This window comes from Aythya ferina, assembly GCF_964211825.1.
Source record: "Aythya ferina genome assembly, chromosome: 23".
Classification (NCBI taxonomy): Eukaryota; Metazoa; Chordata; class Aves; order Anseriformes; family Anatidae; genus Aythya; species Aythya ferina.
The window spans coordinates 2,988,389-3,015,623 of record NC_140321.1 but is presented as its reverse complement, the minus strand read 5'-3'; the positions used below and the strand labels follow the sequence as shown (position 1 = coordinate 3,015,623).

The following is a 27,235-nucleotide window of genomic DNA, read 5'->3' as shown; positions in this document are numbered from 1 at the left end:
TCTGGATACTGATGGCCAAGGGAGAAAACCATTCCTTAATGGGAATAGGCTGGGGACACTGCCTCATTTCTCTAGGCACTGGAGGGTGGGGCATACTGCAGCAATTCATCATTCAGGCACTGTTTCTTGAAGGTGAGGAAGACATCCCTAGTTCCACCACAGCCAATAGCCACCAGTCCTTGACTTGTGGCATCTCCGCCTAGACAAGCGCTGTTGACATTGGAGGCCCCAGCTCTTGGGGAAGAGTGTTCGTCTTGCTTTGGGTGGAGCTGTGCTGGGGATGGAGGTTCAGACAAAGATGGTCTCAAAGGACTGCAGAAACTGGGAATGGGTAATTGTCTTGGCGATGGCCCTCTGTCTCTCATTGACTTTCACATTTCCTCCACCACCTAATCATGGGCATCATGTCTGGGCATGGAGAGCAAGAACAGCTTCCCTGTACATCCCCATCACACTTCAGCACAGCCTCTGGCATGGCCCAGCTGTTGCCAAGATGCATAGGGCTGAGGGGATCCACAGGTTCGTTCTGGTACCAGTCCCATCAGGCCACACACTGGAGTCCCCAGGCCCTGTGAACTCAATTCCTTTTTCATGAAGGCAGGCCCAGGACAGGGACCAATGCCCAAACACTCATGGCTGCTCAGTCTTGCTTTCTTTGCCCCAAGCATGGATCATCTTTCATCAGGCCCTGGAACTCAGAGACCTCATAGGTGGCACAATTGCACCATGCTCCAGAAAAGACATTCTGTGGGGGCAGGTATCCCACAGTCTCTGCTGAGACATAGCAGTGAGAATGGGACCTGATTGTGCACTCAGCAAGATCTGTGTATGGGCCCTGACTGTCACAGGGTGTGCACCAGCCCAACCACAGGGCACACGCTGGGGGATCTTCTCCCAGGCACCAAGCTCCTCTGTCATTCCCAGAGCCATGAAGATGAAGTGGCCCTTGTGCTCCATGTAGCCCCACTGCTCTCCACACCCAGGTGAGGACCTTCCCACAGTAGCACACCTCGGGGCCCTGTGGTGTGGGGGTGCTTTACTTTCACAAGGACTCTTGGCCCCTAGCCCAAAGACTGGGGGCTCTGCTCAAGCTCAGGCCTAGCATGGCATTGCCCCAGCTCTGCTGCCTGTGTGCCTGTGCCTGGCCTGGCCAAATCTTGTCAGCCTGGCCTAGCCAGCCTCTTAGGCGGTGCAGGGCCATCACTGGATGGAGCCTTCATCCAGGCCTCTCTGGAATCTGGCCTATCAGGTATTAGCCCCGGCCCAGCTCTCACGCTGGGACCAAGACTTTCTACGCATAACACATCTATTGCTTGGGTTAGAGCAATAATCAATAGGTGCTTCTGAGCCAGAATTATCTCCTGGCTAACACTGAAGTCTGAGATGGAGGAGCATATTCACAATCTGGAGATTCACAATTGTCTTGGAAATGACAGAATCCTTCTGGAGAACAAGTGCCCTCCACATCCAGAGTTGTTGCACAGCCAGGGCAGCTTCCTGCACCAGGGTGTCACTCACAGCACAGAAGTACAAGGCGCTGTCAGAAAGCTTGACTTCCTTCAGACGCAAAACACTGGATTTCCCCTCAGTGTTCAGCTCCGTGGTGAAACGATCACTCTGCTTGGTGCCTGCTACTGCTTGATGTGTAATCAGCTGAGGGGCTTGTCCCTTCTTTTGCTTGTACCAGAGCAAGCCATTAAAGTTGGAGGCTTCATATGTGCAATTGGTCTGGAAGGTGTTTCCCTGCTCCACGGTGACTTGTCCTTCTTGCTGGGTGACGGACACCTGCCCCGTGGTTTCTGGAAGAAAGAGAAGTTCAGCAGTTCTGTGGGGAAATCTCCAGACAGCCAAACAGGAGTGAATTCAGACCTGTGGGAGGTAAGGCCCCCTGTCCTTTACTGGGCTGAAAGGTCCCCAGGGCTGAGGCACAGCAAGGTGGTTTGGGGGCAGAGCTCAGAGCTCCCTGGCCAGAGCGGACCTTGAGGAGAGTTGTGCTGTGTGCCTGCTCCTCCTGCCTCACACATCAGGCAGAAGACAGACTGGACACCCTGGTAATGTGCATGGGAGGAGAGCTTTAATGTCCCTGTATCCACTTGGACACAATCTGGCTGTTTCTATAGGAAAGGGAGAAATGAGGGACTGCAGAGACTGATGAAATCTTCTCTGGTGACAGTAGGTGGACCAGAAGAGAGACGCAGAAAAAGGATGGACTGAAAGGACGAGAGAAGCAGAAGAGGTCTGTTCTTCATCTCCATTTCCAAATTTCGAAGAATAACAGTATCATGATAGAAACCGGCCAAGAACCAGAAACAGGAGACAACATTTACCAACATTTTCCTTGTGATTCAAAAGCTGTTCCCCACATAAATGTGGTAAGGCTTCCTGGGGAAAGCAGATTTATACCTTGATTAAAAGCCAGCACTTACCCAGCAGTTGCCCCAGGAAGGCAGTGAAGATGAGATACCCACGGTGCATGCTGGGACCGACCCTCTTGTTTGCTGTGGGAGAGAGTCAGAAAAGCACCTCCCAGCCCCAAGAGAACAGAGCTCAGGAAATGACCCTGCTGGGGGAACAGGAGGAGATTCAACAAAGATAAATTTTCTGTTCTGACTGTGCCCCAAATGCTCCCTGGGGTTTCTCCCTCCTCCGGCAGGAGCAACCTCTGAGGATTGTCACAGTCAGGGATCCTGGGAACTCTGGGAGCCGCATCATGTGCAGGGGCTGCACTTGTCTCCTCTCCCAGTGGGGTCCTCACTTCCCCAGCTACATCTGCCTTCTCTTCTAACTTCTGCACAGGCACTGTTTGGCCATGGCTGATGTCAGGGCATTCTTCCCCACTGAGCTTGTTCTTTCTACCTTGGGGTCCTCTGCTCCATAGAAATGTTCCTGTTTCCTGTGTGAGGAGTAGATGCCTTTCACATCCCCAGAAAGAAGGGAGGAACCATGCTACGCAGCATCCAGGGTTTCTGGCTGTGTCCTGTTCTGGTGGGATAACCTAGCATTTGCAAGAGGAACGGGGCTTCATTGGGGTGTTGGATGGCACGAGCCTAGAGGGGACAAGGACAACCTGTTCCATCGGGCAAGGGGTGAGGAGTCAGCAGGGAAAAGGATGTGGGTTCAGTGGGTCACGTGCACTCACAATGATGGGCCACAGGGGGCACCCACCCAGGGCCACATCCCCAGCAGTTTCTGCTTCCCTGATGCTTGGGCCCCCTCTATCACCACCCCTAACACCTTGTCTGGCTAGGCTGTGCCTGGCTAGTTGCCTTGTCAATGCCTCAAATGTGTACTTCTCAGACATCCAAAGGAATGACACTCCAAGCCCTGCAGACCCCAACTGCTCCTTTCATAGCCCCCAGGCAGCGTGCACGTTCTCCCTCTGTCCAAAAATATTTACCGCATGAAGCAGTGAATCCTCTTCACTGCCTGTGGTGTCCCAAAAGAGAAGGAGATTGTTCATGGAGAAGTTTGGGATCTGCATGGCAGCTCGCCTGAATAGGCACAGAGCTCTGCTGTGCTGGACAGAGCTGTGCTGTCCACATCCTTTGGCATGTGGTAGTGTGCATGTGGCAAGTCTGTAGGAGTGAAGCAATGTGTTGTTGTTTGATGAATAGAGTTCTCCATTTCAAAGAAGAATTACACAAAATCCCAGAAAATCTCCAAAGATAACAATGCCAGTGAATCTCAGCAGGAGCAGGATCTGCAGCATGTGCCTTGCCCTGACAAGTGGTCTGTCTTCTGTTCCTTGGTGAGCTCCACCACAACCACTCTCTTACTCCCCCTCATCAGAAGAGGGTGAGAAGAAATAAATTTAATATAAGGGAAAAGTAAGAGAGAGAAATAAGCAAGGGCTGCACAGAAGCACAGAGAGAAAAGAAAATTATTCTCTACTTCCCCACAAAAAGTGATTGGCCATCTCCTGGGAAGCAGGGCCTCAATACTCATAGCGATTGTTTGGGAGGACAGATGTCTTCATAATGAGAGCTCCCCGCTTTCCTTCCCCTTTTCCACCTTTTATTGCTGAGTGTGACATCACATGGTATGGAATATCCCTTTGGATGATATGGGTCAGCTGCCATGGTGATGTCCCTTCCATCCTTTTGCCCACCCTCCACTTCCTGGCTTTGGAGGTGTTGGAGAAAGAATCTTGATGTTGTGCCAGCACTGGTCCATAATTGCCCAAACATTGTTGCGACAGCAGTGGAGTTCTAGCTCTAAGTGCAGAGCACAGCACTCTAGGGACTACTGTGGGGAATGTTAATTCTGTCCCAGACAGTCCCAGTACAGCTCCATAACTCAGGGTACCCAGCATCAGAAAAAAAACTTTGCCTATGCTATTCCCTTTTTCTTTCTTGTGTTACCTCCAACTTATGGTGTTTTATTCGGTACTAGAAGGCCACTCCTGCTGGCATCCATCTATATTCACAATCCACCCTCAAGAAAAGCAACAAAAGTCCCAATTTCTTGTAGGAATTTTTTATGTTCCAGAATGTGCGCATTGCCTTGTGTTCTTTCGCTCATTCAAGAAGAGTGTGGCTTCATTTGGCTTTTGAATATATCACCTAGCAATGCAATATGAATAGACAGCTGAAAAACAAAGATTAGGAGTATTTACATGTGAAGTCACCGTGTACTATCCTAATTACAGGAGTAAAAATCACGCCTGTGTGCTGGGAGATCCCGGCCCAACAAGGGACCCTTCCTCTCTGAGGATCACAGAATCACAGAATGTAAGAGACCTTCAAGATCACCTAGTCCAACCATGTCCCTAAGCTCTACACCTAAACGTCTTTTAAAGACCTCCAGGGATGGTGACTCAACCACTTCCCTGGGCAGCCTATTCCAATGCCTAACAACCCTCTCAGTAAAGAAGTTCTTGCTAATATCCAACCTAAAACGCCCCTCGTGCAACTTTAGCCCATTCCCCCTTGACCTGTCACCAGACACGTGGGAGAATAGACCAACCCCCACCTCACTACAGCCTCCTTTGAGGTACCTATAGGGAGTGATAAGGTCACCCCTGAGCCTCCTCTTCTCCAGGCTGAACAAGCCCAGCTCCCTCAGCCGCTCCTCGTAGGACTTGTTCTCCAGACCCCTCACCAGCTTCGTTGCCCTTCTCTGCACTTGCTCAGGCACCTCCATGTCCTTCTTGTAGCGAGGGGCCCAAAACTGAACACAGTACTCGAGGTGCGGCCTCACCAGAGCCGAGTACAGGGGGGCGATCACTTCCATAGACCTGCTGGCCACACTGCTTCTGATACAAGCCAGGATGCCGTTGGCCTTCGTGGCCCCCTGAGCACACTGCTGGCTCATATTCAGCCGACCATCAACCAATACTCCCAGGTCCTTCTCTGCCTGGCAGCTTTCCAAGCACTCATCTCCCAGCCTGTAGCTCTGCTTGGGGTTATTGCGGCCCAGGTGCAGGACCCGGCACTTGGCCTTGTTGAACTTCATGCAGTTGACCTCAGCCCATTGGTGCAGCCTATCCAGATCCTCCTGCAGAGCCTTCCTACCCTCAAGCAGATCGACACACGCACCTAACTTGGTGTCATCTGCAAACTTATTGAGGGTGCACTCAATGCCCTCGTCCAGATCATCGATGAAGATATTAAAGAGGACCGGCCCCAGCACCGAGCCCTGGGGAACGCCACTAGTGACTGGCCTCCAGCTGGACTTGACTCCATTTACCACGACTCTTTGGGCCCGGCTATCCAGCCAGTTTCTAACCCAACAAAGCATGCGCCAGTCCAAGCCATGAGCAGCCAGTTTCTTGAGGAGAATGCTGTGGGAAACGGTGTCAAAAGCCTTGCTGAAGTCAAGGTAGACCATATCCACAGCCTTTCCCTCATCCACCCAGAGCGTCACTGTGTCATAGAAGCAGATCAGGTTCGTCAAGCAGGACCTGCCTTTCATAAACTCATGCTGACTGGGCCTGATCGCCTTCCAGCCCACTCCTTCTCAATTTTTCACATTGCAGCTAACAGCCAGCTAACTCTCCTTCCTTCCTTTTCTCTTTCCTTACTGTACATGCATCTTTCCATTTATTAAATTCATTCCTTGAGGGATTTGGATTGTGGTGTATTGAGCTTAGCCATTGCTGCTTTGCATCTTGCCTTCCATTTCCAAGAAAACCCCTTCACAATGTGGCCCATTTATCAAGGGAACCATTCATTATTCTAACACAAGGCTCCTGCTGACTACACCCAGCTCTGTCTCCCAACACTACAGAGCACTGGCAGGTTCTCTATGGATCCTTGGCAGAATGAGGACTGGACACTGCTTGTGGTTGTAACTAGGGATTTATTATTACATAATAAATTACTAGAAATACTAAAAATTACTACAAAATCCTAAAGCTTACTACAAATAAATTGCTAGTTTGATTACTAGCTTGATAACACCAATGCCCTTTCTTGCCACAGTGGTGGGTGTCTCAGCATGCTGGGGCCAGTGAGAGGGAGAGACAAGGAGGCAGGGGTGCACATTAACAGCCCCTTCCACATGATGGATATTTGCCTTGCTGTTGGTTATGCTAACCACACTGCCAGGCATCAGGAGCAGGGGCTGCCACTCACACCTGGCTCACCACAAGCCCCAGGTGTCCTTGCTGGGCAGGCTCAGCTCAGAGCTCCATGCAAACTGTGATGAGAGGGAACTGCACCTCACAGCACCTGCACCTTCCTGTATAAAGCTGCAAGCTGAAGGCACCAGTGTGGGCTCAGTGCACACAGGTAGACAGCACTGTCCTGGAGCTTGGCATCTTGCACGTGGAGAAGCACCTGGGAGTTCTCCATGGAGAGCACAGAGGAGATCCTCCCGGAATGCACATGAGGCTTGAGCTTGCTCACCTGCAGCAAGAACTGAGGGGACTGGGTCAGGTGCTGCTGGTACCAGAAGATATAGGGAGCAGAGAAGCTGGTGGAGAAATTGCAGTGCAGAGTAGCGTTGTGTCCCACCTGGATGGTAGTTTCTTGTGCAAACTGCACCACAGAGTCCTTCTGTGCATGACCTGCAAAGCCAGAACAGCATCTCAGCACTGTTTGAAGATGTATCTGTTCTCCCCCTCTCTTTCCTGTGTCTATCAGCTCACCAACTTGATCACTGTCCCCCCTCTCCATCTCCCTTTTCATGGGCTATAAAATGCTGAGCTAAGTACACATGCACTCTTCTTTCTGCAGGTGTTATTCAATTCCCATACCCAAGTCTGTCAGCTTACCTACTTTTTAGCAGTATCTTACCAGGATTTGAGTCCTTACGTACCTATGAACAATGCAAGTATGAACGCTAGGCATCTGCAAAGGAAAAGTGCAGATGCTTATTTATCCCTGTACACTCGTTGCTCATGACATCTCCCAGACTGTCTCCCGTACTGGTCTGCAGCCCCTGCTCTCCCTACAGATAACACTTCTAGTTCTTCCAGGAGGAAGGAGTCCTATTTCTCCCCTCCAGAAATGATGGGATGCCACCTTGACCCTAGCTTGCCCTGCCTCAAAGTCACATCTCACCTAAGTCTGACAGTGCCAACAAGGCTGCCAGGAAAAGCAGGACCATGTCACGCTCTCGCCTTCACAGGGTGCCCACGTAGTGCCTGGAAAGAGGGAGCTCAAGCTTGCAAGTTCACTTCCCCCTCTGCCAGCTCAAAGCAGCCTCTAAACCTCAGCACAGAGGGTGGAGCAAAGCTCTCCCCCTGCTGCTCCTTGGGGCTCACCCCTGCCCCAGCAAGGCTCTCAAGAGAGGGATGGACTAGTGGCTAAAGCAGTCAGAAAGGAATCCAGCCAGTCTTTGCTGTGCTCCAGGACCCCTTGGCCAGCCAGAAGTGTTCCAGCACTGGGAGCGTCACACTTGTGCAGTTAGCTCACAGCTGAAAGCCTGTGAAGCCTAGGACATTTCACTTGGTCAGCATAAAGGCAAAAGGACACCAACATGGCTGCTGTGTGCTTCCCTCTTTTTGCCCCTTCTGGCAGGTGGGCAGCCCCAGCAAGGGGCAAGTGTCCCCAGTGGCTTCCCCCTCCCATCCAGAACCCGGCCAGACACAGAGGCCTGCACCCACCTCTGCTGTCAATGAAGATGGGATTGCTTCCCCCACCCCCTTTCCACCCAATCCCCCGGGAGAGCCACACATTATCTGGCAGGGAAGGACGCCCTGCCACAGCCCTCTGTTCAGCAGTCAGCACCTCTGCACACACAGGAGTGAATACTGCATCAAGGGCAGACCTACAACAGTGCTGGCTAGTGCAGCAAACCCCTCAATGACTCAGTTCTTTGGCAAGATCCAAGGTTCCAACACGTGTCATTAGAGTGAGTGTCCAGCACAGATATTTGTTGTATTGCCAGGACGTCATCTCAGCGCCAGAGGTCCTGGATTTGGGCTTAGGAAGAAACCTGTACAACAAGCTCTTGGAAACAAGACCACTGCAGAAAACGGAGGAAACCCAATGTGGCTGTTCTGAGGCTCCCTCGGGCCCGTGCTGTTTAACTCCAGGCCCTGCAAGGGGACTTCCAAGCACCGGCAGCGACCCCACGCGGCCCGACTGTGGCTGTGCCCCCGCCTCGCCCACGCCCCACCTGCCCGGCCCCACGCACTGCGGGGCACCCCCTGATGCCTCCAGCTCCACAGGCCGTTGGCTACCTTTGCTTCAAGGGCGCGCTGCTGGCTCATCATGTGTGGCTGGGTGCCTCCTGCACCCAAAAGCCTTTCCTGAGGGTTTGCTTCCTTGGCAGCCAGCCCCCATCCTGAATTACTCTGGGGGTGCTTCCTACCCAAGAGGAAAATCCTTTTCTTTGCTCCTTTGCACCAAAATGAGGTTCTGGTCAGCCCCTTTCTCCAGCCAGCCTGTGTTCTCCACAGCACATTTGTGACCTATGCTGTCATGACCTGTGTTCCCTTGTTGGGGACCATGCACAAACGAGGGTGCCCTCCTTCCGACTGCTTGTGGCCCTAATGAAAGCATTCAGCAGGACTGGGTGTCTGGCACTGCCAGCTGCTACTCAAGCAGAAGGTGCCCTCCATGCCAAAGCTGCAGGCTTAGGCCTGCGGGAAGGGCTCCGACGAAGTATGAACACTGTGCCAGACGGTCAGCCATGCTGAAGCACTCCAAATGCTGAGAATTCATTTGGCACAAGGGGGAGTAAGGGGGGGACACACAAATTTCTCTTGCTATTGTGTGATCCCTTTGCTGTGATATTCTACACATGGAGGAGTGACAGCTGCTCCTTTACCCTCAGGCGAACCAGCCAGTCCAGGCAGAACCAGCCATGGGAATCTGTCCCCTCTGTGATGCATTTCTGAGACAATGCTGGCAGGCCTTTATAGACAACTGTGAGGAGATAGGCCTGGCTTCAGCACTGACTCCCAGGAGGACCTGGCAGTGTCCAGGGTTGGAAATCTCTGACTGACAGGCACTATCAGGAGCCTTACAGCAGTCTGCTTCTCCTGTACATCCCAAGGTCAACGATGGACAGCCACTCTGAGGCACTCCAAACGTTGCTATCCTGAATTAAACCAAGGATCCAAACTGTCCGGATACGGTCCTTGTTTGGGCCTGAAGTTGGCAGGAACAGGGGGTGATTGTTGCAGCGGGAGGAAAAGGAGGGCTCAGGAGAAAGGAGCTGTATTTTCCAGTGCCTCTTCCCTGCACACATCTCTGAGAGGCTGGTGCCATCTGCGTTCAGCTGCTCTCAGGCTCCTTCTGACCCTGGGAACCCGCTCCCCTGCAGGACTCATGCACAGAGCAGGGGAGAGTGCTGCCAAGTGCTTATACCCTCGTGATAAAGGGGAAACAAGGACACACGCACGTGCTCATCTATACCTGCATGGAGTCCTGCACAAATCTCTGCACCCACGTGCCTTCACACAAAGCCAGCTGCACAGTGGTTGTCACAAGACAAGAGCAGATGTGTGAACAAAAGCAACCGGGCACTCAGGTGAGTGCAAAAGGTGAGCTTAAAAGGAGAGGTGCTATATTCTGGACCTCGTTCTCATAGTACCTGGGGTTGGTGGGACTGTGAAGCTCAAGGGCAGCCTTGGCTGCAGTCACTGTGAAATGGTGGAAGTTAGGTTCCTGAGCACAGTGAGGAGGAAGCACAAGAAACTTGCTGCCCTGGACTTCTGGAGAGCAGACTTTGGTCTGCTCAGGCATCTGCTTGGTTGAGTACCATGATACAAAGCCCTGAAGGGGAGGTGGGCCCAAGAAGGCTGGTTAATATTCAAGGAATATTCAAGCAATATTCAAGGATTACCTCCTCCAAGCTCAGGAGTGATGCATCCCACCAAAGAGGGAGTCAGGCAAAATGCCAGGAGACCTGAATGGATGAACATGGAGCAACTGGCTGAACTCAAACATGACAGAGAAGGCCATAGAGGGTAGGAGCAAGGACAGGTAGACTGGAAAGAATATAGATACATAGTCTGATGAGGCAAGATAGGAATCAAGTTAGGAGAGCTAAATCGAAGCCAGAGTTGAATTTGGCCAAGGAAAGAAGCTTTGTTTCCATGCTTGTCTGCCTTGACAGAAGCATGTCCAGAATGTGGAGGGAGGTGATTCACGGCCTCTGCTCCGCTTCAGTGAGACCCGACCTGGAGTGCTGTGTTCAGCTTTGGGGCCCCCAGCATGAGAAAGATATAGAGCTGTTCAAGTGGGTTCAGAGCAGAGCCATGAAGATGATCAGAGGGGACCCATCCAGCACTTCCAGTGAGTCTTCTGCCCTCACTGATGCATTCCTGCCCTAGAAATCCTTGGACATTTCATGCCAGCACTCTAAAGAAACCATCACTGCAGAATGGCCATGGCCTAGATGTGGAAATGAAAAGGCAGCAGTGCAGGAAACCAGTGCACAGCCCATATCATTTGTTGGGATGGTTTGCATTCAAGATGAGCTTGTCAGAAAATTGTTACCTCTGCCAAGGGTGCCTCTGGGCCTGAGGCAATGAAGTACCAGTATAAAAGGCAGCCCAGCTCTCTGCTCTCTCATCCAATTCTGTTGCCTCATCCTCCTTGGTAACCAGGTGAGTCTGAAGCCCTCTCTCCTCCTCTTCTCAAGTAGAAGGGGTCTTGCATCAACAGACATCTCATCTGGTGGTGGTTCAGAGCTATGCTGGGCCTTGGAGTTCCTTGACATGGTAGAATGGTGGAGAGAGACGTTCTGTGTAGAGAGAGACTGTGACATGGTGTAGAGGCAGCCTTTTGGGTTATGTGCAATGTGATTGTCTCTTTGGATCTGGCTGCTCTTTGAAGGGCCCTGTCAGTACAAAGCGATGAGGACCATGAGCCTCCTGGCACAACCTTCACATCCACCATCACCAGTTGTCTTGGCTCCTTTGTTTTGGGTAATCAGACTACTCCCCACCTACCCATGTGCTATGCTTCCTTTCTGCCATCTCTCAAAGGTTCAACTCCAGCCCAAGACATGTCTTGCTATAACCAGTGCCTGCCATGCCGGCCCTGTGGCCCGACCCCGCTGGCCAGCAGCTGCAACGAGCCCTGCGTCAGGCAGTGCCAGAACTCCACCGTCGTCATTGAGCCCTCTCCTGTAGTGGTGACCCTGCCCGGCCCCATCCTCAGCTCCTTCCCACAGAACACCGTTGTGGGATCCTCTACCTCTGCTGCTGTTGGCAGCATCCTCAGCTGTGACGGTGTCCCCATCACCTCCGGGTGCTGTGATCTCTCAGGCATTTCCAGCCGCTACTGTGGCAGAAGATGCCTGCCCTGCTAAAGGCACTGCCCATGGCCCTGGGGTTCCAGCACGACCATGGTGCTGGACAACAGAAGGAGGAGTCTTCATGCAATTGCTTTCAGAATGACGGACCTTCCTCACCTCCTCTGGCAAACATGGGCAGGAGCCTGACCAGGGGCTACCCTGAGATTTCTGAAAACTCGGCCCATGTCTCTCAGTAGGCCCTGGAGATCCCTGCACTGAAGGGCCTCTGCTCAGAGTGACCTCCTTTTCCTCTCTACACTCATTAAAGTTTCCGGCAACCCAGCCTTGGCTGTAGATGTTTCTTCCCTCTGCGTATGCCCTCCTGAGCCGCCCAGCGAGAATTGTCTTGCCTTTGGTGGGTATAAGATGGGTGTTTAAGGAGCCTTTTCCCCACTCCCAGAACAATGGGAGGTTGCGACATGCTGCAGAGGGTCCTCTCTTGGACAATGCCCGTTGGAGCTGAAGAAGACATTCCTCACTTTCACAGAGCAAGGGGCAATCTACCCTTGCCTTGCAGCATCTCTGCCCACAGCTCCCCCCTGTCCTGCAAACAGAGAGCACAACCTGTGCTGTCCTCACAGAAGAAGTTACGAGTCTGTGTGAGGCTGTGGAGGCTTGACACCCTGTAGGCTCTTAAGAACGGGCTTCTTCTTTCTCAGGACAGTGCTGTGCTGGGGAAGCAGGTGGGGACAGAAGATTGATGGCAGATGTGGGGAATGGGTGGAATAAGTGCAGGGATACCCGACTGCTTCTACTCCACCCTCATCTTCCCTCGTTTGCCCTACCTCAGGGCTATGGCCAGCACAAATGGGCACGTGCGGCAGGAACATGTGTCCCATGAGGCCCAACCGCCCCCAGCACAGCACTTGGCAGGGCCCAGGTGATGGCACACATACAGGGCTGATCACCTTCCACAAGTCAGCATTGGTGTTCGCCGTAATGGACCATACACAGCATTCTCCAGTCCCTGAGGACTCTGCACTCCCATGGGCTGAGTCAGTGCAAAGACAGCAGGCAGTTTGCATGCCCACACGCTGCTCTAAGGTGCCCACTTGCCCCCAAGCCTGCAGCAGCTTTCCTCAGGCCCAGGACCTGCACTCGCAGGGACTTCCTCATGCTCATTTCCACTTTTCCTGACTTTTGGGGCCTGAGGTTGGCATAAATAGAGGGTGATTGCTGCAGCGTGAGGAGGGCTCAGGAGAAAGGGGCTGTGTTTCAGTGCCTCTTCCCTGCACACACCTCTGCCAGGCTGCTGCCATCTCCGTTCAGCTGCACCCAGGCTCCAGACCCTTTCAGCAGAACCGAAGTGCCTTGGAGGGGCCGGGCTGGCGGAGGAACCCTCGCGGCTGCGGGCCGAGGTGGTCCTGGCGGGCGGAGCGGCAGCGCCCCCTGGGGGCTGTGCCCCTGCCTCGCCCCCGCCACACACGCCCGGCCCCGCCCGCCACGGTTCCTGCACGGCCGCAGCCCCGGCTCCTCTCCCCGTGGCTCTCAGGGCGCAGTAATACACCGCCGCGTCCCGAAGACGGGGCTCGGTGAGCCACAGGGCGCTGGACCGGCGGTCTGCTGCCACCTCGAGCCTCCCCGGCAGGTCCGTCAGTGCTCTGGAGTCTTTACGAATGCTCATGAGGAATGCGGGTCCTTGGCCCGGGAGACGGCGGTACCAGTGGATGACTTCATTAATCTGGATGTTGGGGTGTGAGCAGGTGATGTTGATGCCGATGCCCTCCCTGGTCTCTGCCAATGGATCTTGCTGCACCTGGGCTCTGCCCACAGCCACTGCCGAGAAAGAAAGCAGGAGAAAACTCAGAAAATGTCTTTCCTACACCGAAAATGTCACACAGTGGGAAAGGGAAGAAGAAAACGGCTGACAGCTGATGGGAGCATTCCCTCAATAGAAAGCACACAAAGGCATTTCACTGGGAATGGTTATTAGGGGACCAAGTCGGAGCAGGACTGTTTGGGAGAAGAGTCCGAGCCAGGAGGAGAAGGGAAGCAGGCAGGAATGAGTGGGGACGTGCCGAAAGGAGAGGAGGAAGGCAGGGAGCAAGGCAAGGCGGGAGGCAACGGCCGGCTGAGCTCGCTGGAGGCAGGCGGGATGGCTGCAGAGGGAGGCCAGAGGGGAGCGAGGTCCGTAAGAAGCCGGCGGGCCAGAAGCGAGGGCAGCCCCCTCCCGTCCCCGGCGCCGGCGCCGGCAGCCCCCCGCACCCAGGAGCACCGCGGCCAGCGCCGCCAGCCCTGCGGCCCGGCCCTGCCGCATCCCGCCGCTCCGCCGCCCGCGCCGCGCTGCCCCCGCCAGCCCCGGCTCTGCTCCGCCCGCGGCGCCTCCTCCCCGCCGCCGCCGCCCGGCGCCGCCAGCTCCGCCCCGGGACCGCTCGGGGGCTGGCCCGGGCTGCGAGTGCTGGGCGCCTGTGGGCGGGCAGGGCTTCGGCTGCTGCCCGCGGGGCTCTGCCCGTCCTGCAGCCCAGCCCGGGATAGGAGAGGGAGTGGGAGCGGGAGTGGGAGAGGGAGCGGGAGCGAAAGGGAGAGGGAGCGGAGACAGCAGCTGCCCGTCTGCTACGGCATCTCCTTTGGGAGTGGGAAGGGGAGAGGAGGGCAGTGAACGGGGTAGGAGATGAGTAGGAAGAGAGGAGAGAAGGGGGAGAGGAGAAAGCGGCTGCCTGCCTGAAGCATCCCCAGTGGAGGGCAACGGGTCAGGCCGGGCTGGGCCTGGGAGCTTGGTGCTGTGGTGCGCTGGTATCACAGCTGTGGCCGGCACTGCTGCAGGTGTGGAAAGCCAGCAGCAGGAACGGGTCCGGGGACACAGTGCCCCGACAGCACCCCAAACCGTACGGGGCCCTGCTGTCTGGCACTGCCCATTGAGCTGTCATTGTCGGTCGAGCGTCTCTGCCCAGATTGAGGGGCACAGTTGCCACTTTCCCATTTACAGGCTTCACGGCAATAGTAGCTGAGCACGTACCTGGGAGACACACAGGCAGGGACAAGCATGCCCATTTGGGGAAGATACACCCAGGCCAGTACCCCCAGTAGCTGCTTTTGGAGCCCCCAAATGGACTTGCCACATTTTCCTGGAGGCTGAGACCCCCTTTCCCTGCTCGGGGGACCCCTGGCTCCAGCAGCTGACAGCACAGGGCAGGGATGTCCTCGCGCTGAGTCTGACTCCAGCAGCGAGCATCAAATCCACTTCTGCTACTCCATGAGGAATTGCTACGTTCTCCTTGCAGCACATGTGTGCATGGGACAGAGCGAGATTATGGAGACATAAGGAAATATTCCAGAAGAGGACAGGACAGACAGCGGTGCTCATGTGCAGGGCCCAGCCACGCAAGTACAGGCTGCAGCCCCTTTTACACCCTGTTCTGTCTGCCCTAGTGTGCTCCTCCCGGCTCCCATTTCCCTGCACGTCCCCTCATGGGGTTGTATAGGTCTGTCCTGCACCCATCCCAGCGTGTGTCCTAGCTCACAGCTGTAGGAGGTGCAAGGCCCAAGCTGATCTCCTTGTGGCTTCTTGATAGGCCACCAACTGGTGTTGTGACTGCCCACATTTGATCTCTTCTCTTCCTCCCTCATCATCTATCAGTCAGGTTTGTATCCGTGTGTGTTGTTTCCAGCTTCCTGCAGTTCTTTCTCTCGGCCCCCCTCCCAAGTGCTGAAGGGCTGCTTCTAGGGTAGGAAACAAGGAGGGAGGAGCTGAAAGGTAAGAAAGAAAATGAGGGCTGCTGTGGAAGCAGTGATGGCAGCTTCCCCAAGACCTCCATTGCAGAAGAGAGTAGAGAAAACGGCATGGCCCTGAAAGCAGAGACAGAGAACACAGCAGAGGAAACAAAGAAACAACCTCCCTCTGTTTCTCAGGTTTCGCATGGCTTCCTTCACCTTCTCGGTCTTTACGCCGTAGGTTGGTGCATGGAGCAGAGGGAATCACAGCCCTGGAGAAGATAGACACCACTTTGTTGTGGGAGAAGTTGGCAATGGGGTGGGTATAGAGGAGGGAACGTAGCCCCCGGCATGATACAAGTGCAGGGAAGTGAGAGTGAGCAGACTGTATCTTGTGTCTTCTCACATGTCTACATTCAGAAGGAGACCAGGAGCACCCTGCAGGAGCTCAAGGAGCACAGGAAAACTGGTGGTGCTGTTGTATTCAAGGAGCACAGCAGTCCACAAGCTCTCTGCAGAAGGCAGCTGCATGACTGACAGCGAGTCCCAGAAGGAGATGCATTTGTGTAGGGCCAGAGCAGGGCAAACGAAGGGTGAGCGCCGCTTGTGCCAAGGAGGGGAGCAGGAGCTCAGCCCACAGGCCTCCCACTAGACTGGAGTTCTGCAGTGGGTGGCAGATGCATGCAGCTTGGTCATAGGCCATGAGTGTGAAGAGGACATCCCAGTTTAGGCCCGCTAGTGGAGGAAGAGGAGCCAGACCACACAGCTGGAAAAGTAAATTGTCCATAAAGAGGCATCCTGACCAAGACATGGCACATGTCAGTGAATGAGAGGTTTCCAAAGACAAACTACACAGAAGGATGCATGGTCTGTTTGGGCACCACACATGAGTGTATTCCCAGCCTGGATCAAGAGGTAGATATCTGAGTCCAGAATAAAGAGCAGCAGCTCTCAGCTCTCAGACAAACCCAGCAGCAACAGAAGAAACCTCTCTCTAGACCTTCCCCTCACTCCTGTGGGAAGGAGATAGAGTTGCTGCTCAGGATTCCTTGCCTTCCACCACTCGATATCTTCTGGAGGTAAAACACAGCAGGGCCTCAGCAAGCCAGGATGTTCCTTGACAGACAGTAGAAAGTAAAATCAGAACCCTGGAGTTCAGGAGAGCAGTATTTGTTTTCTTCACTGTGTGCACAACTATCTCTGTGTGTGCCCAAATATACTTCAGTATGCATCCAGGAGTGTCTGTGAGTGCACCCATGAATTCATGCATCTTTTGACATGAGCAGCAGTTTGCATGAGTGCTGTTCCCTCCACCCGCTTTTGATACCATGAATGATATCGGTACGTGATCAAGGGTCACCCTGGAAATTAACAGAAACACTGATCTGTCAACAGCATCCCTCCAAGGCTGATATGTGGTGACTGTGCATGATCCTCCTCCAGAGCATCAGAGGCTGCACCTCCAGCACGCACATAGTCCAACCCTGTTTTCAGAGTGGGTGTCATCAGATCAGGTTGCTCAGGATCAAGTCCAGGCAAAGTCTGAACTCTTCTGAGGATGGAGCTCCATTAGCATCTCTTTGGCAATCTGCTCCAGGACTTGATCGCCTTCAGGGTAAATATTTCTTCCATGTATATTTCATCCATATAATCAAACCTACCCATTTCTGAAATTGCACTCATTAGCCCCGGACTAAGTATGCTTCATCTCCAGAGTTCAGCTCTGTTTCCTTTGAATCCCCCTGTGAGGTGGGAGTAGACAATACACGTCTGTTTGGCTTTCTGTGTGGCACCCACAGGGTCTGTCCTTCCTCCCACAGCACAGCAACACCAGGACCCATGTTCCTCTCGTTCGATGCCACTTCTGCCCAAGGTTTCAGGCCCTGCATAACTCAGCACCAGGCCCATGAGTCACAGATGTATGTGTGGCATCGGTTTCCCCATGGGGGACCTCTGTCCCACCCCATACACCACTGACACTGCACCGGCAGTAGATCCACGCAGGGCTGGGCCTGCACAAAGATGGCAGGATTTCTGAGCCTTTCTCCTTGTACATAAAGCTAACGCCATCCTTTTGAACTCTCTAGCCATGGGGAGTGCAGCTGTGTCCTGGCCTGGAGAGGCAGGGAGGGGTGACTGCCACCATGCTCTTACACTCTGAATCCTGTGGTACAGAATTATAGAAAGGATCCAAACTGTTGTGGGCCTATCCTTGTTGGGGACTGAAATTGGCAATGAACTTCTTAGGCTCAGGAGAAAGAGGGCTTCAGATACAGAAGGCTGCATTTCAGCATATGTGCAGTGGGCACTTCTGGGCTGTTTTTGTTCTGTGATTGTTCAGCTGTTCTCAGGTTCCTTCTTGCTCTCTTCTTGCCAACTAAACATCCACCACACAGCTCTCTCACACCCCCTGCTGAAAGCAAGATGTGCGCAGAGAATGTGATTTAAGCTAAAGGGCTTACAAGTGTAGATAGGGATAATATAATTAAATGAAAAAGGAAGAAAAATTATAAAACTAAAGAGCGAAGGGTGTTTGGAAACAAACTGAGAGAAAATTATACTCCACTTCCCATCAGCAAGTGATGTTCGTCGAAGTGTTTGGAAGCACTGACTTAGTATGCCCACCCCTGTTTCTCCTTCCCCTTTCACATCTTCACTGCTGAGTGTGACATCATGCAGTACGGAATATCCCTTTGGTTGGTTTAGGTCAGCTGCCCTGGTGATGTCCCCTCCCAACCTCGTGCCCACCTGCATACCTGCTGGCTTTGGGGGGCTTGGAGAGAGTCTTGATGCTGTGTCAGCACTGCTCCACTATAGCCCCAACGTTGGTGTGATGGCAATGTTGTTCTAGCTCCAAGAGCAGAGCACAGCACTCTAGGGGCTGCTGTGGGGAATGCTGAGTCTGTCCCACATAGCCCCAGTACAGGCAAGTGCCCACAAGGGAGGAACATGTGTATGAACATGACACATTGTACAGCAAAGATTCTGGACAGCATTTGGTCCAAGTACATAGTTTGACGTGATAGAGAGGGGAGGTGGACTGAGAGCCTTCCAGAAGGCACTGGAGCCAGGGCTCTTGACAAGACAATGTCAGCTTTCTTGGGCCTTGAACTTAAGGCCTGAAAATCCCATTTGTTAGCCTGAGTAGCAGTGCTAAGGAAAGTGCCGGAGTGCTGCTACTGATCACTGGTGGGTGTCATGAATTAAATAAGCTTGCATCATGTAAGGAGATGGTGTATGATTTTATTCATTTTTTAAAGCAAAAAATGAAAGGCATCAAGTTATGGGAGTGAAGAAGGATTTCCCTATGGACGGGATCCGCACTGTGTGTCTTGGGAAAATCCACCCGGCTCTGTCCGATGCTGGTAGAAGGCAGGATCACCTGCACGTGAAAGGTTTCCTTTCTGTGTACATTCATCTTGTTATTCCTTCTAACTAAAACAGCCACTGACCTGTTGGGCCTTTCTTTTGTGATCCAGAAAGGGCCCTGCACAACCTCTCCCCCTTTACAGACATCGCTGGGTCAGAGCAGGAGGAGGCAAAACAGGCCAGCAGGTATTCCCTGAGGGCAGTGTCAGCAGGGGTAGGGTCACAGTCAGGAGCTGGGTCACCTGTAGCCAAAAGGGCCCCAGAGAGTCCCTAGGGAGTAACCCAGACTGACAACATTTGCTTTTACCGGACTCTTCCAGCACGTGAGCTGAGTCTTCTGCCCACAGTGAGGTGTGTTGCCTGGAAATAGTTGGGCCTCCCTACCTGCCACTCAGAAGTTGCCTTCTTTGGGGAAAGGGCATAAAGCAGGAAATGAAAAGCAGCATCACAGGAAGGCAACACACATCCCGTATCATTAGGTGGGATGTTTTTCATGCATGAGTAGCTTGTCAGAAAATAGTCCCTGCTTCAAGGGATGCCTCTGGACATGGGGCAGCTAAGGCCCACTATAAAAGCCAGCCCAGCTCCGTGCTCAATCATCCACTTCTCTGGCCTTCTTCTTGTTGGGAACCAGGTGAGTGTGAAGCCCCTTCTTGTCAACGTCATTCTTCCACAGGAGGACTCAGTTCCTTGGACCTTTCAGCTGCTATCAGCTGTGTGCCCTGCCATATCTTGGGACTGCTGGTTGTGGGAGAGTCAAGTTATAGAAGGGTTGTCATGCAGGAAGATTGGGTCTTTGATATGATGGCTCTTATGCTGAAGCCTAGGGTGTATCCTGGCTGTGGTGGCTCTTTTTGGGCCCTGTCATGATGCAGCCAAGAATGCCTCGCACATCCCTGCACAGCCTCCAGCTCACAGTACTGCCTGTGCCTTGGATCTGTTAGGGTAGGGTGACTGGCTGCTTCTCACGCATGCCCATGTCAAACTTCCTATCTGCCCTCTCTCCCAGGTGCACCTCCTGCCCCCAGACATGTCCTGCTACGACCAGTGCCGGCCATGCCAGCCGTGCGGCCCGACCCCGCTGGCCAGCAGCTGCAACGAGCCCTGCGTCAGGCAGTGCCAGAACTCCACCATTGTCATCCAGCCCTCTCCTGTGGTGGTGACCCTGCCCGGCCCCATCCTCAGCTCCTTCCCGCAGAACACAGCTGTGGGATCCTCCACCTCCGCTGCCGTTGGCAGCATCCTCAGCTGTGATGGAGTCCCCATCAACTCTGGGTGCTGTGACCTCTCCTGCATTACCAGCCGCTACTGTGGCAGCAGGTGCCGCCCCTGCTAAAGATGCCAGACACTGCCCCAGACCAGGACCCCAGGAACTCAGAACATGCTGCTGGACTAAAATGGATGGAAGAAGAGACCTCATGTTGTTGTTCTAAGAGGACCTGACCATCTCTGTCTTGTCCTGTAAAGACAGATAGGAAGGGGCCAGTCTTGAGTCTATGACAACATGACCAATGTCTTCCTACCCTGTTTTCTACATACTCTTTTTCTTTCTTTGCTTTTTTGCCCTCTGCTTTGTGTGAGGCCCCCAGAAACAAGCCTGGAGAGACCTGCTAGCCCTCCTCCCCATGTGGGCCAGGTAGATTGATGCCCTGTTGCAAGTCTGCCATTGGTAAAACTGAACAGATTTTTGTCTGCTCCTGCTGTGCTACGATCTCGGGGCCTCCTCTTGGAGTCACCTCCTTTCCCTCCTGAGCCTTGATAAACATTTGCAGCAACCCTGAGTGTGTCCCTGTGTGGTCTTTTCATCTGGATACTGATGGCCAAGGGAGAAAACCATTCCTTAGTGGGAATAGGCTTGGGGCACTGCCTCATTCCTCTAGGCACTGGAGGGTGGGGCATACTGCAGCAATTCCTCTTTCAGGCACTGTCTCTTGAAGGTGAGGAAGACATCCCTAGTTCCTCCACAGCCAATGGCCACCAGTCCTTGACTTGTGACGTCTCTGCCTAGACAAGCACTGGTGACATTGGAGGCCCCAGCTCTTTGGGAAGAGTGTTCATCTTGCTATGGGTGGAGCTGTGCTGGAGATGGAGGTTCAGAAAAAGATAATCCCAAAGGATTGCATAAACTGGGAATGGGAAATTGTCTAGGGGATAGCCCTCTGTCTCTCATCGACTTTCACCTTTCCGGCACCACCTGATCATGGGCATCATGTCTGGGCATGGAGAGCAGGAATACTTTCCCTGTGCACCCCCATCACACTACAGCACAGTGTCTGGCATGGCCCAGCTGTTGCCAGGATACATAGGGCTGAGGGGATCCACAGGTTCGTACTGATACCAGTCCCATCAGGCCACACACTGGAGACCCCAGGCCCTGTGAACTCAACTCCTTTTTGCAGCACACTTGTGGGCCCTGTGGTGTGAGGGTGATTTAGTTTCACACAGACTGTACATGCTGCCAGTGCCACGGGACCAGGATGGGGGATGGGGCTATTGCTCCATGGTGTGAGGATGGGGGGACCTCTCCCCAGGCCAGGTTCTCTGGGAGGCAGTGCTGGCTCAGGTGGTGGTGCAAGGGCAACAAGCATCAGAACCAAGCCCACCAAAGTCCAGGACAACAACATCTTACAGCTCTGGCCTGACCCCTAGCCCAGGGTCTCTGCACAAGCTCAGACCTAGCATAGCCCTGCCTTAGCTTTGCTGAGTGTGTGCCTGTGCCTGGCCTAACTAATCTTGCCAGTCTGGCCTGGCCAGCCACCTGGGTGGTGCAGCGCCATCACTGGATGGAGCCTTTAGCCAGGCCTCTCTGGGGTCTGGCCTTAGTCTGTGCCCCAGACCCAGCTCTCACCCTGGGACCCAGACCTTCTATGCATAACACATCTATTGCCTGGGTTAGAGCAATAATCAATAGGTTCTCCTGATCCAGAATTACCTCCTGGCTAACGCAAAGTCTGAGTTGGAGAAGCACACTCACAATTTGGAGATTCACCTTTGTCTTGGAAATGAAAAATCCATCTAGAGATCAGGTCAAGTTGTTGATTCCATCTTTCCCAGCCTGCAGCATAAGTTAACTGAGGAGAACAAGACCAACATTTTAAGAAGACATTGTCCACATAGCATCTCATTGTCTCTGAAAACCATAGAATAACAGAACTCTAGTGTATGCTAAGTTAGAACAGACAAACAAGGATCATCAAGTCCATCTCCTCTAGCTTCATGCAGAATTATCTGCAAATGAAACTACTGGTCTGAGAGTGTTGTCTGAATGCTTCTTGAACCCCAGCAGACAGGTGGTCACTCCCCATAGTGACAAAGGGGAGGCCATTCCCCATAGCCTTCAGAGAGATGAGGAGAAGATGATGACAAAGAGGATGATGTGCCAGCCACGATGGTCTGTTAAGCTCAGAAGAATGTATTCAGTCCCAAAGGTCCTGTTCTCCTTTGCCATGGCTCTAAGATTTCAGAAGGGGATGATGTCACACTGAGGTTTCATGCTGCACTAAGAGCAGCTGTAAACATCAACGAAAAGCCTCTTCCTTGCCTCTCATGGCCTCTCTTGATCTCTCATTTTCCCTCCATCTGCCCTCTCTCCCTCACACTCTACTTCCATATAGAGAGCCATACAAACAGCTGTCCATCCTTCTCCAGGCATCCATCCACCCACTCTTCACTACATGACCCTTCTTGAAGTGAGCTACAAACTACAGTCTTTCCAGTCCAGATTCTGTTTTCTGTTCTTGTCCCTGACTTTTTCTCTTGTGTCAGTTTCCAAAAACCAAGTAGGTCAGACAAATCTGGAGTATTTGACAGAAATTATTTATTCAGGTTTCAAAGAAATGTTAATGTTATAATATTATATAAAGATTTATATTGTATTTATATATTTATATTATATATAAATAATATAAATGTTAATAATATTATATATATATATTTTGCATTGCTAGATTTCTTCGTGTCCCACGGTGCTGTAAGACGTACAGTAATTTTCTGCATAAAAGAAGCTCCCAACTCATAAGAATTCCAGCCAGCAACAGAAATACTGCTATACAAGATCATCAGCATCAACCCAGTGGTTTTTTTTTTCAACCAAAGTGAACAGATATTATGCTTCAGAATGTTGCAAAAGAATCAAAGATATAAATGAAATGTTAGAAGCAAGTCACAGAATCATAGAAACATAGAATATCCCGAGTTGGAAGGGACCCATTAAGGATCATCAAGTCCAACTCCTGGCACCACACAGGTCTGCCCAAAATTTTAGGCATTGTGACTAAGTGCACAGACCAATCATTTCTTAAATTTAGACAGGCTTGGTGCACTGAGCACTTCACTGGGGAGCCTGTTCCAGTGTGCGACCAACTTCTCGGTGAAGAACCTCTTCCTGATGTCCAGCATAAACCTCTCTGGTCTCAGCTTGACACTGTTCCCACAGGTCCTATCACTGGTGATTATGGAGAATAGGTCAGCACCTGCCTCTCCACTCCTCCTCACGAGGAAGTTGTAGACTTCGATGAGTCTCCCCTCAGCCTCCTCTTCCCCAGGCTGAACAGGCCAAGTGACCTCAGCCGCTCCTCATATGTCATCCCCTCTAGGCCCTTCACCACATTTGTTGCCCCAAGTATTTTTAGTCTCTACTTTTATCAGTTCAGCTTTTTCTGAACAGGGTTGCGGAATGCTCAGGAGATGATGAGTTTTAAATGTTTTCCTTGATGGAACTTTTTTTTTTTTTTTTTTTTTTTCCCCAATATCGAGTGCAGCATTCTGATTCTCAAACTAAAATTTAGCAGCTGTTTGGTCAGCTCCAGGCATGTTCCCAGGCAAGAACCGGAGGGAAGGCATTATTCCTGCAGAGGTGTTCAATGTCTCCAGAGAATCCTTGGGGCAATGATCCCAGGGGCAGATCAGACCCCTGCTGAGACAAGACTGAGGCTGGTGCTGCCTTCCCTAAGAGCACAGAAGAAAGAGGGCCCATAGCTGTCCCCTGCTGGGAGCTGCCTGGGCCAAGCTTTTCTTTCTCCAGGTTGCTTTCCTTCTTGCTCTTGCAAGCAGACAGAAGAGCTTCCTCAAGCCTGAGGATGTAAAAACACCATATTCAACATGGTTTGTGAAACAGAGAAGCTTCATCAGTGCAGCCTTGTTTCTCCTGCCTGGTCTCAGCATTTGCAGCCTGCAGGAGACCCAGCTTGTCCCAGACATGCAATACTGCACTGCCGCGGCAGCTGGTCGTTATGACACTTCTCCCTGTTCAGGGGCTAAGGATGATCACACATGCCTCCAGCTCCCCTGAGGACTTCCCCTTGGTGAATCCACACTGACTATTCCAGTCACTAGTGGCGTTCCCCAGGGTTTGGTACTGGGGCCAGTCCTCTTCAATATCTTTATTGATGATCTGGATGAGGGGATTGAGTGCACCGTCAGTAAGTTTGCAGATGACACCAAGTTAGGTGCGTGTGTCGATCTGCTCGAGGGTAGGAAGGCTCTGCAGGAGGATCTGGATAGGCTGCACCGATGGGCTGAGGCCAACCGTATGAAGTTCAATAAGGCCAAGTGCCGGGTCCTGCACCTGGGGCACAACAACCCCAAGCAGAGATACAGGCTGGGAGATGCGTGCTTGGAAAGCTGCCTGGCAGAGAAGGACCTGGGAGTATTGGTTGATAGTTGGCTGAATATGAGCCAGCAGTGTGCTCAGGGGGCCAAGAAGGCCAACAGCATCCTGGCTTGCATAAGAAGCAGTGTGGCCAGCAGGTCTAGGGAAGTGATCGTCCCCCTGTACTCGGCTCTGGTGAGGCTGCACCTCGAGTACTTTGTTCAGTTTTGGGCCCCTCGCTACAAGAAGGACATGGAGGTGCTTGAGCGAGTCCAGAGAAGGGCAACGAAGCTGGTGAGGGGTCTGGAGAACAAGTCTTACAAGGAGCGGCTGAGGGAGCTGGGCTTGTTCAGCTTGGAGAAGAGGAGGCTCAGGGGTGACCTTATCACTCTCTACAGGTACCTTAAAGGAGGCTGTAGCGAGGTGGGGGTTGGTCTATTCTCTCATGTGCCTGGCGACAGATTGAAGGGGAATGGGATAAAGTTGCACCAGGGGTGTTTTATGTTGGATATTAGGAAGAACTTCTTTACCGAAAGGGTTGTTAGGCATTGGAATGGGCTGCCCAGGGAAGTGGTGGTGTCACCATCCCTGGAGGTCTTTAAAAGACATTTAGATGTAGAGGTTAGTGATATGGTTTAGTGGAGGACTGGTTAGTGTTAGGTCAGAGGTTGGACTAGGTGATCTTGAGGTCTCTTCCAACCTAGACAATTCTGTGATTCTGTGATTTCTCATAACCTTCTTCTCTTCCAATTGCTTGGAGATGGCATCCAGAACAAGCTGTTCCAAGACCTTTCCAGGGACAGAGCTGAGACTGACTGGCCTGTAGTTTCCCGGATACTCCTTCTTGCCCTTCTTGAAGACCGGAGTGACAATGGCTATCCTCCAATCTTCAGGCACCTCTCCTGTTCTCCAGGACCTTTCAAAGATGATAGAGAACGGTTTGGTGATCACCTCTGCCAACCCTCTTAGCATACGTGGATGCATCATATCAGGACCCATGGATTTGTGAGCGCTGATCCCATTCAGATGCTACCAAACCACTCCCTTCTCAACAAGGGGGGAGATCTCCACTTCCCAGACCCTTTCTCCTCCTCCACAGTTCAGGAGTCCTGTGGGGAAGTCCTTGAAGCAAAGACTGTAGCAAAGAAAACATTCGGTATCTCTGTTTCAGTGAGACCCCACCTGGAGTGCTGTGCTCTGCTTTGGGGCCCCCAGCATGAGAAAGATATAGACCTGTTAGAGTGGGTTCAGAGCAGAGCCATGAAGATGATCAGAGGGGACCCATCCAGCACTTCCAGTGAGTCTTCTGACCTCACTGATACATTCCTGCCCTAGAAGTCCTTGGACATTTCATCCCAGCACTCTAAAGAAACCATCACTGCAGAATGGCCATGGCCTAGATCTGGAAATGAAAAGGCAGCAGTGCAGGAAACCAACGCACAGCCCATATAATTTGTTGGGATGGTTTGCATTCAAGATGAACTTGTCAGAAAATTGTTACCTCTGCCACGGGTGCCTCTGGGCCTGTGGCAATGAAGTACCAGTATAAAAGGCAGACCAGCTCCTTGCTCTCTCATCCAGTTCTGTAGCCTCATCCTCCTTGGTAACCAGGTGAGTCTGAAGTCCTCTCTCCTCCTCTTCTGAAGTAGAAGGGATCTTGCATCAATAGACATCTCATCTGGTGGTGGTTCAGAGCTATGCTGGGCCTTGGAGTTCCTTGACATGGGAGAATGGTGGAGAGAGAAGTTCTGTGTAGAGAGAGACTGTGACATGGTGCAGAGGCAGCCTTTTGGATTATGCGCTCTGTGATGGTGTCATTGGATCTTCCTCTCTGCCCTCTCTCCCAGGTTCAAATCCAGCCCCCAGACATGTCCTGCTATGACCAGTGCCTGCCATGCCAGTCCTGTGGCCCGACTCCACTGGCCAGCAGCTGCAATGAGCCCTGCGTTAGGCAGTGCCAGAACTCCACCGTCGTCATTGAGCCCTCTCCCGTGGTGGTGACCCTGCCCGGCCCCATCCTCAGCTCCTTCCCACAGAACACCGTTGTGGGATCCTCCACCTCTGCTGCCGTTGGCAGCATCCTCAGCTGTGATGGAGTCCCCATCACCTCCGGGTGCTGTGACCTCTCCTGCATTACCAGCCGCTACTGTGGCAGAAGGTGCCTGCCCTGCTAAAGCCACTGCCCATGGCCCTGGGGTTCCAGCACAACCATGGTGCTGGACAATACAAGGAGGAGTCTTCAGGCCATTGCTTTCAGAATGACTGACCTTCCTCACCTCCTCTGGCAAACATTGGCAGGAGCCTGACCAGGGGCTAGCCTGAGATCTCTGAAAACATGGCCCATGTCTCTTCTTCCATTCCTCCACCTACCACCTTGCCCCCCTTTTCGTACTGTTCTCCTCCCTTACGCTGTGGGGATCCTCAGATCCAGCCCTGCCACTGTGGTAACAGCAGACAAATGCCCTGCATGAACTCCTCCATGGGCAAAGGACGCTGCCTCTAGGTTGGCCCTGGTGATCTCTGCACTGAAGGGCCTCTGCTCAGAATGACCTCCTTTTCCTCTCTACACTAATTAAAGTTTTCTGCATCACCAGCCTTGGTTGTACATGTTTCTTCCCTCTGCATATACCCTCCTCAACTGCCCACCGAGAATGGTTTTGCCCTTGGTGGGTATAAGATGGGTGTTTAAGGAGCCTCTTCCCCACTCCTAGAACAATGGGAGGTTGCGACACACTGCAGAGAGTCCTCTCTTGGACACTGCCCCTTGGGACTGAAGAAGACATCCCTGCCTTTAACAGAGGTAGGGGCTATGTACCCTTGCCTTGCAGCGTCTATGCCCACAGCTCCCCCCTGTCCTGCAAACAGAGAGCACAACCTCTGCTGTCCTCACGGGAAAAGCTATGAGTCTGTGGGAGGCTGTGGAGGCTT

General features: G+C 52.7%; 2 protein-coding genes and 2 pseudogenes across 5 annotated transcripts; 3 read left to right on the top strand and 1 right to left on the bottom strand.

The window, feature by feature from the left end:
* Positions 1 to 105: 105 nt before the first annotated feature.
* On the bottom strand, positions 106 to 13,961 carry LOC311423018 (uncharacterized protein). 2 transcript variants are annotated; one of them, XM_084496610.1, is made up of 4 exons: positions 13,903 to 13,961; positions 12,937 to 13,473; positions 6,849 to 7,009; positions 106 to 1,799 (listed from the first exon to the last, which is right to left on the bottom strand). In XM_084496610.1, the coding sequence occupies exons 1-4, from the start codon at positions 13,952 to 13,954 to the stop codon at positions 1,650 to 1,652; spliced, it is 900 nt and encodes a 299-aa protein (XP_084352736.1). In that variant the 5' UTR covers positions 13,955 to 13,961; the 3' UTR covers positions 106 to 1,649. The 2 variants fall into 2 exon arrangements, with proteins under 2 accessions (XP_084352736.1, XP_084352735.1); XM_084496609.1 differs by lacking the exon at positions 106 to 1,799 and having other exon boundaries at positions 6,281 to 7,009.
* Positions 10,984 to 12,362, top strand: LOC311423046 (feather keratin Cos2-3 pseudogene; annotated as a pseudogene). Its single transcript has one exon. The product of its transcript is annotated as a feather keratin Cos2-3 pseudogene (transcript).
* LOC311423036 (feather keratin Cos2-3-like) lies at positions 13,468 to 26,481 on the top strand (the record flags this gene model as incomplete). The annotated part of the gene is made up of 3 exons (XM_084496634.1): positions 13,468 to 13,824; positions 18,609 to 19,351; positions 26,155 to 26,481. The coding sequence occupies exons 2-3, from the start codon at positions 19,253 to 19,255 to the stop codon at positions 26,479 to 26,481; spliced, it is 426 nt and encodes a 141-aa protein (XP_084352760.1). The 5' UTR covers positions 13,468 to 13,824; positions 18,609 to 19,252.
* LOC311423055 (feather keratin Cos2-3 pseudogene) lies at positions 19,748 to 20,601 on the top strand (annotated as a pseudogene). Its single transcript has one exon. The product of its transcript is annotated as a feather keratin Cos2-3 pseudogene (transcript).
* Positions 26,482 to 27,235: the final 754 nt, after the last annotated feature.

Coding starts and splice junctions, on each gene's coding strand:
- LOC311423018 (XM_084496609.1), bottom strand. CDS start 13,954: ATGCGGCAGGGCCGGGCCGCAGGGCTGGCGGCGCTGGCCGCGGTGCTC. Junction 13,474..13,902: donor GCTGGCCGCGGTGCTCCTGG/GTGCGGGGGGCT, acceptor CTTTCTCGGCAG/TGGCTGTGGGCAGAGCCCAG. Junction 7,010..12,936: donor ATGGCAGCAGCCTGGCAGAG/GTGTGTGCAGGG, acceptor CTGGCTTTGCAG/GTCATGCACAGAAGGACTCT.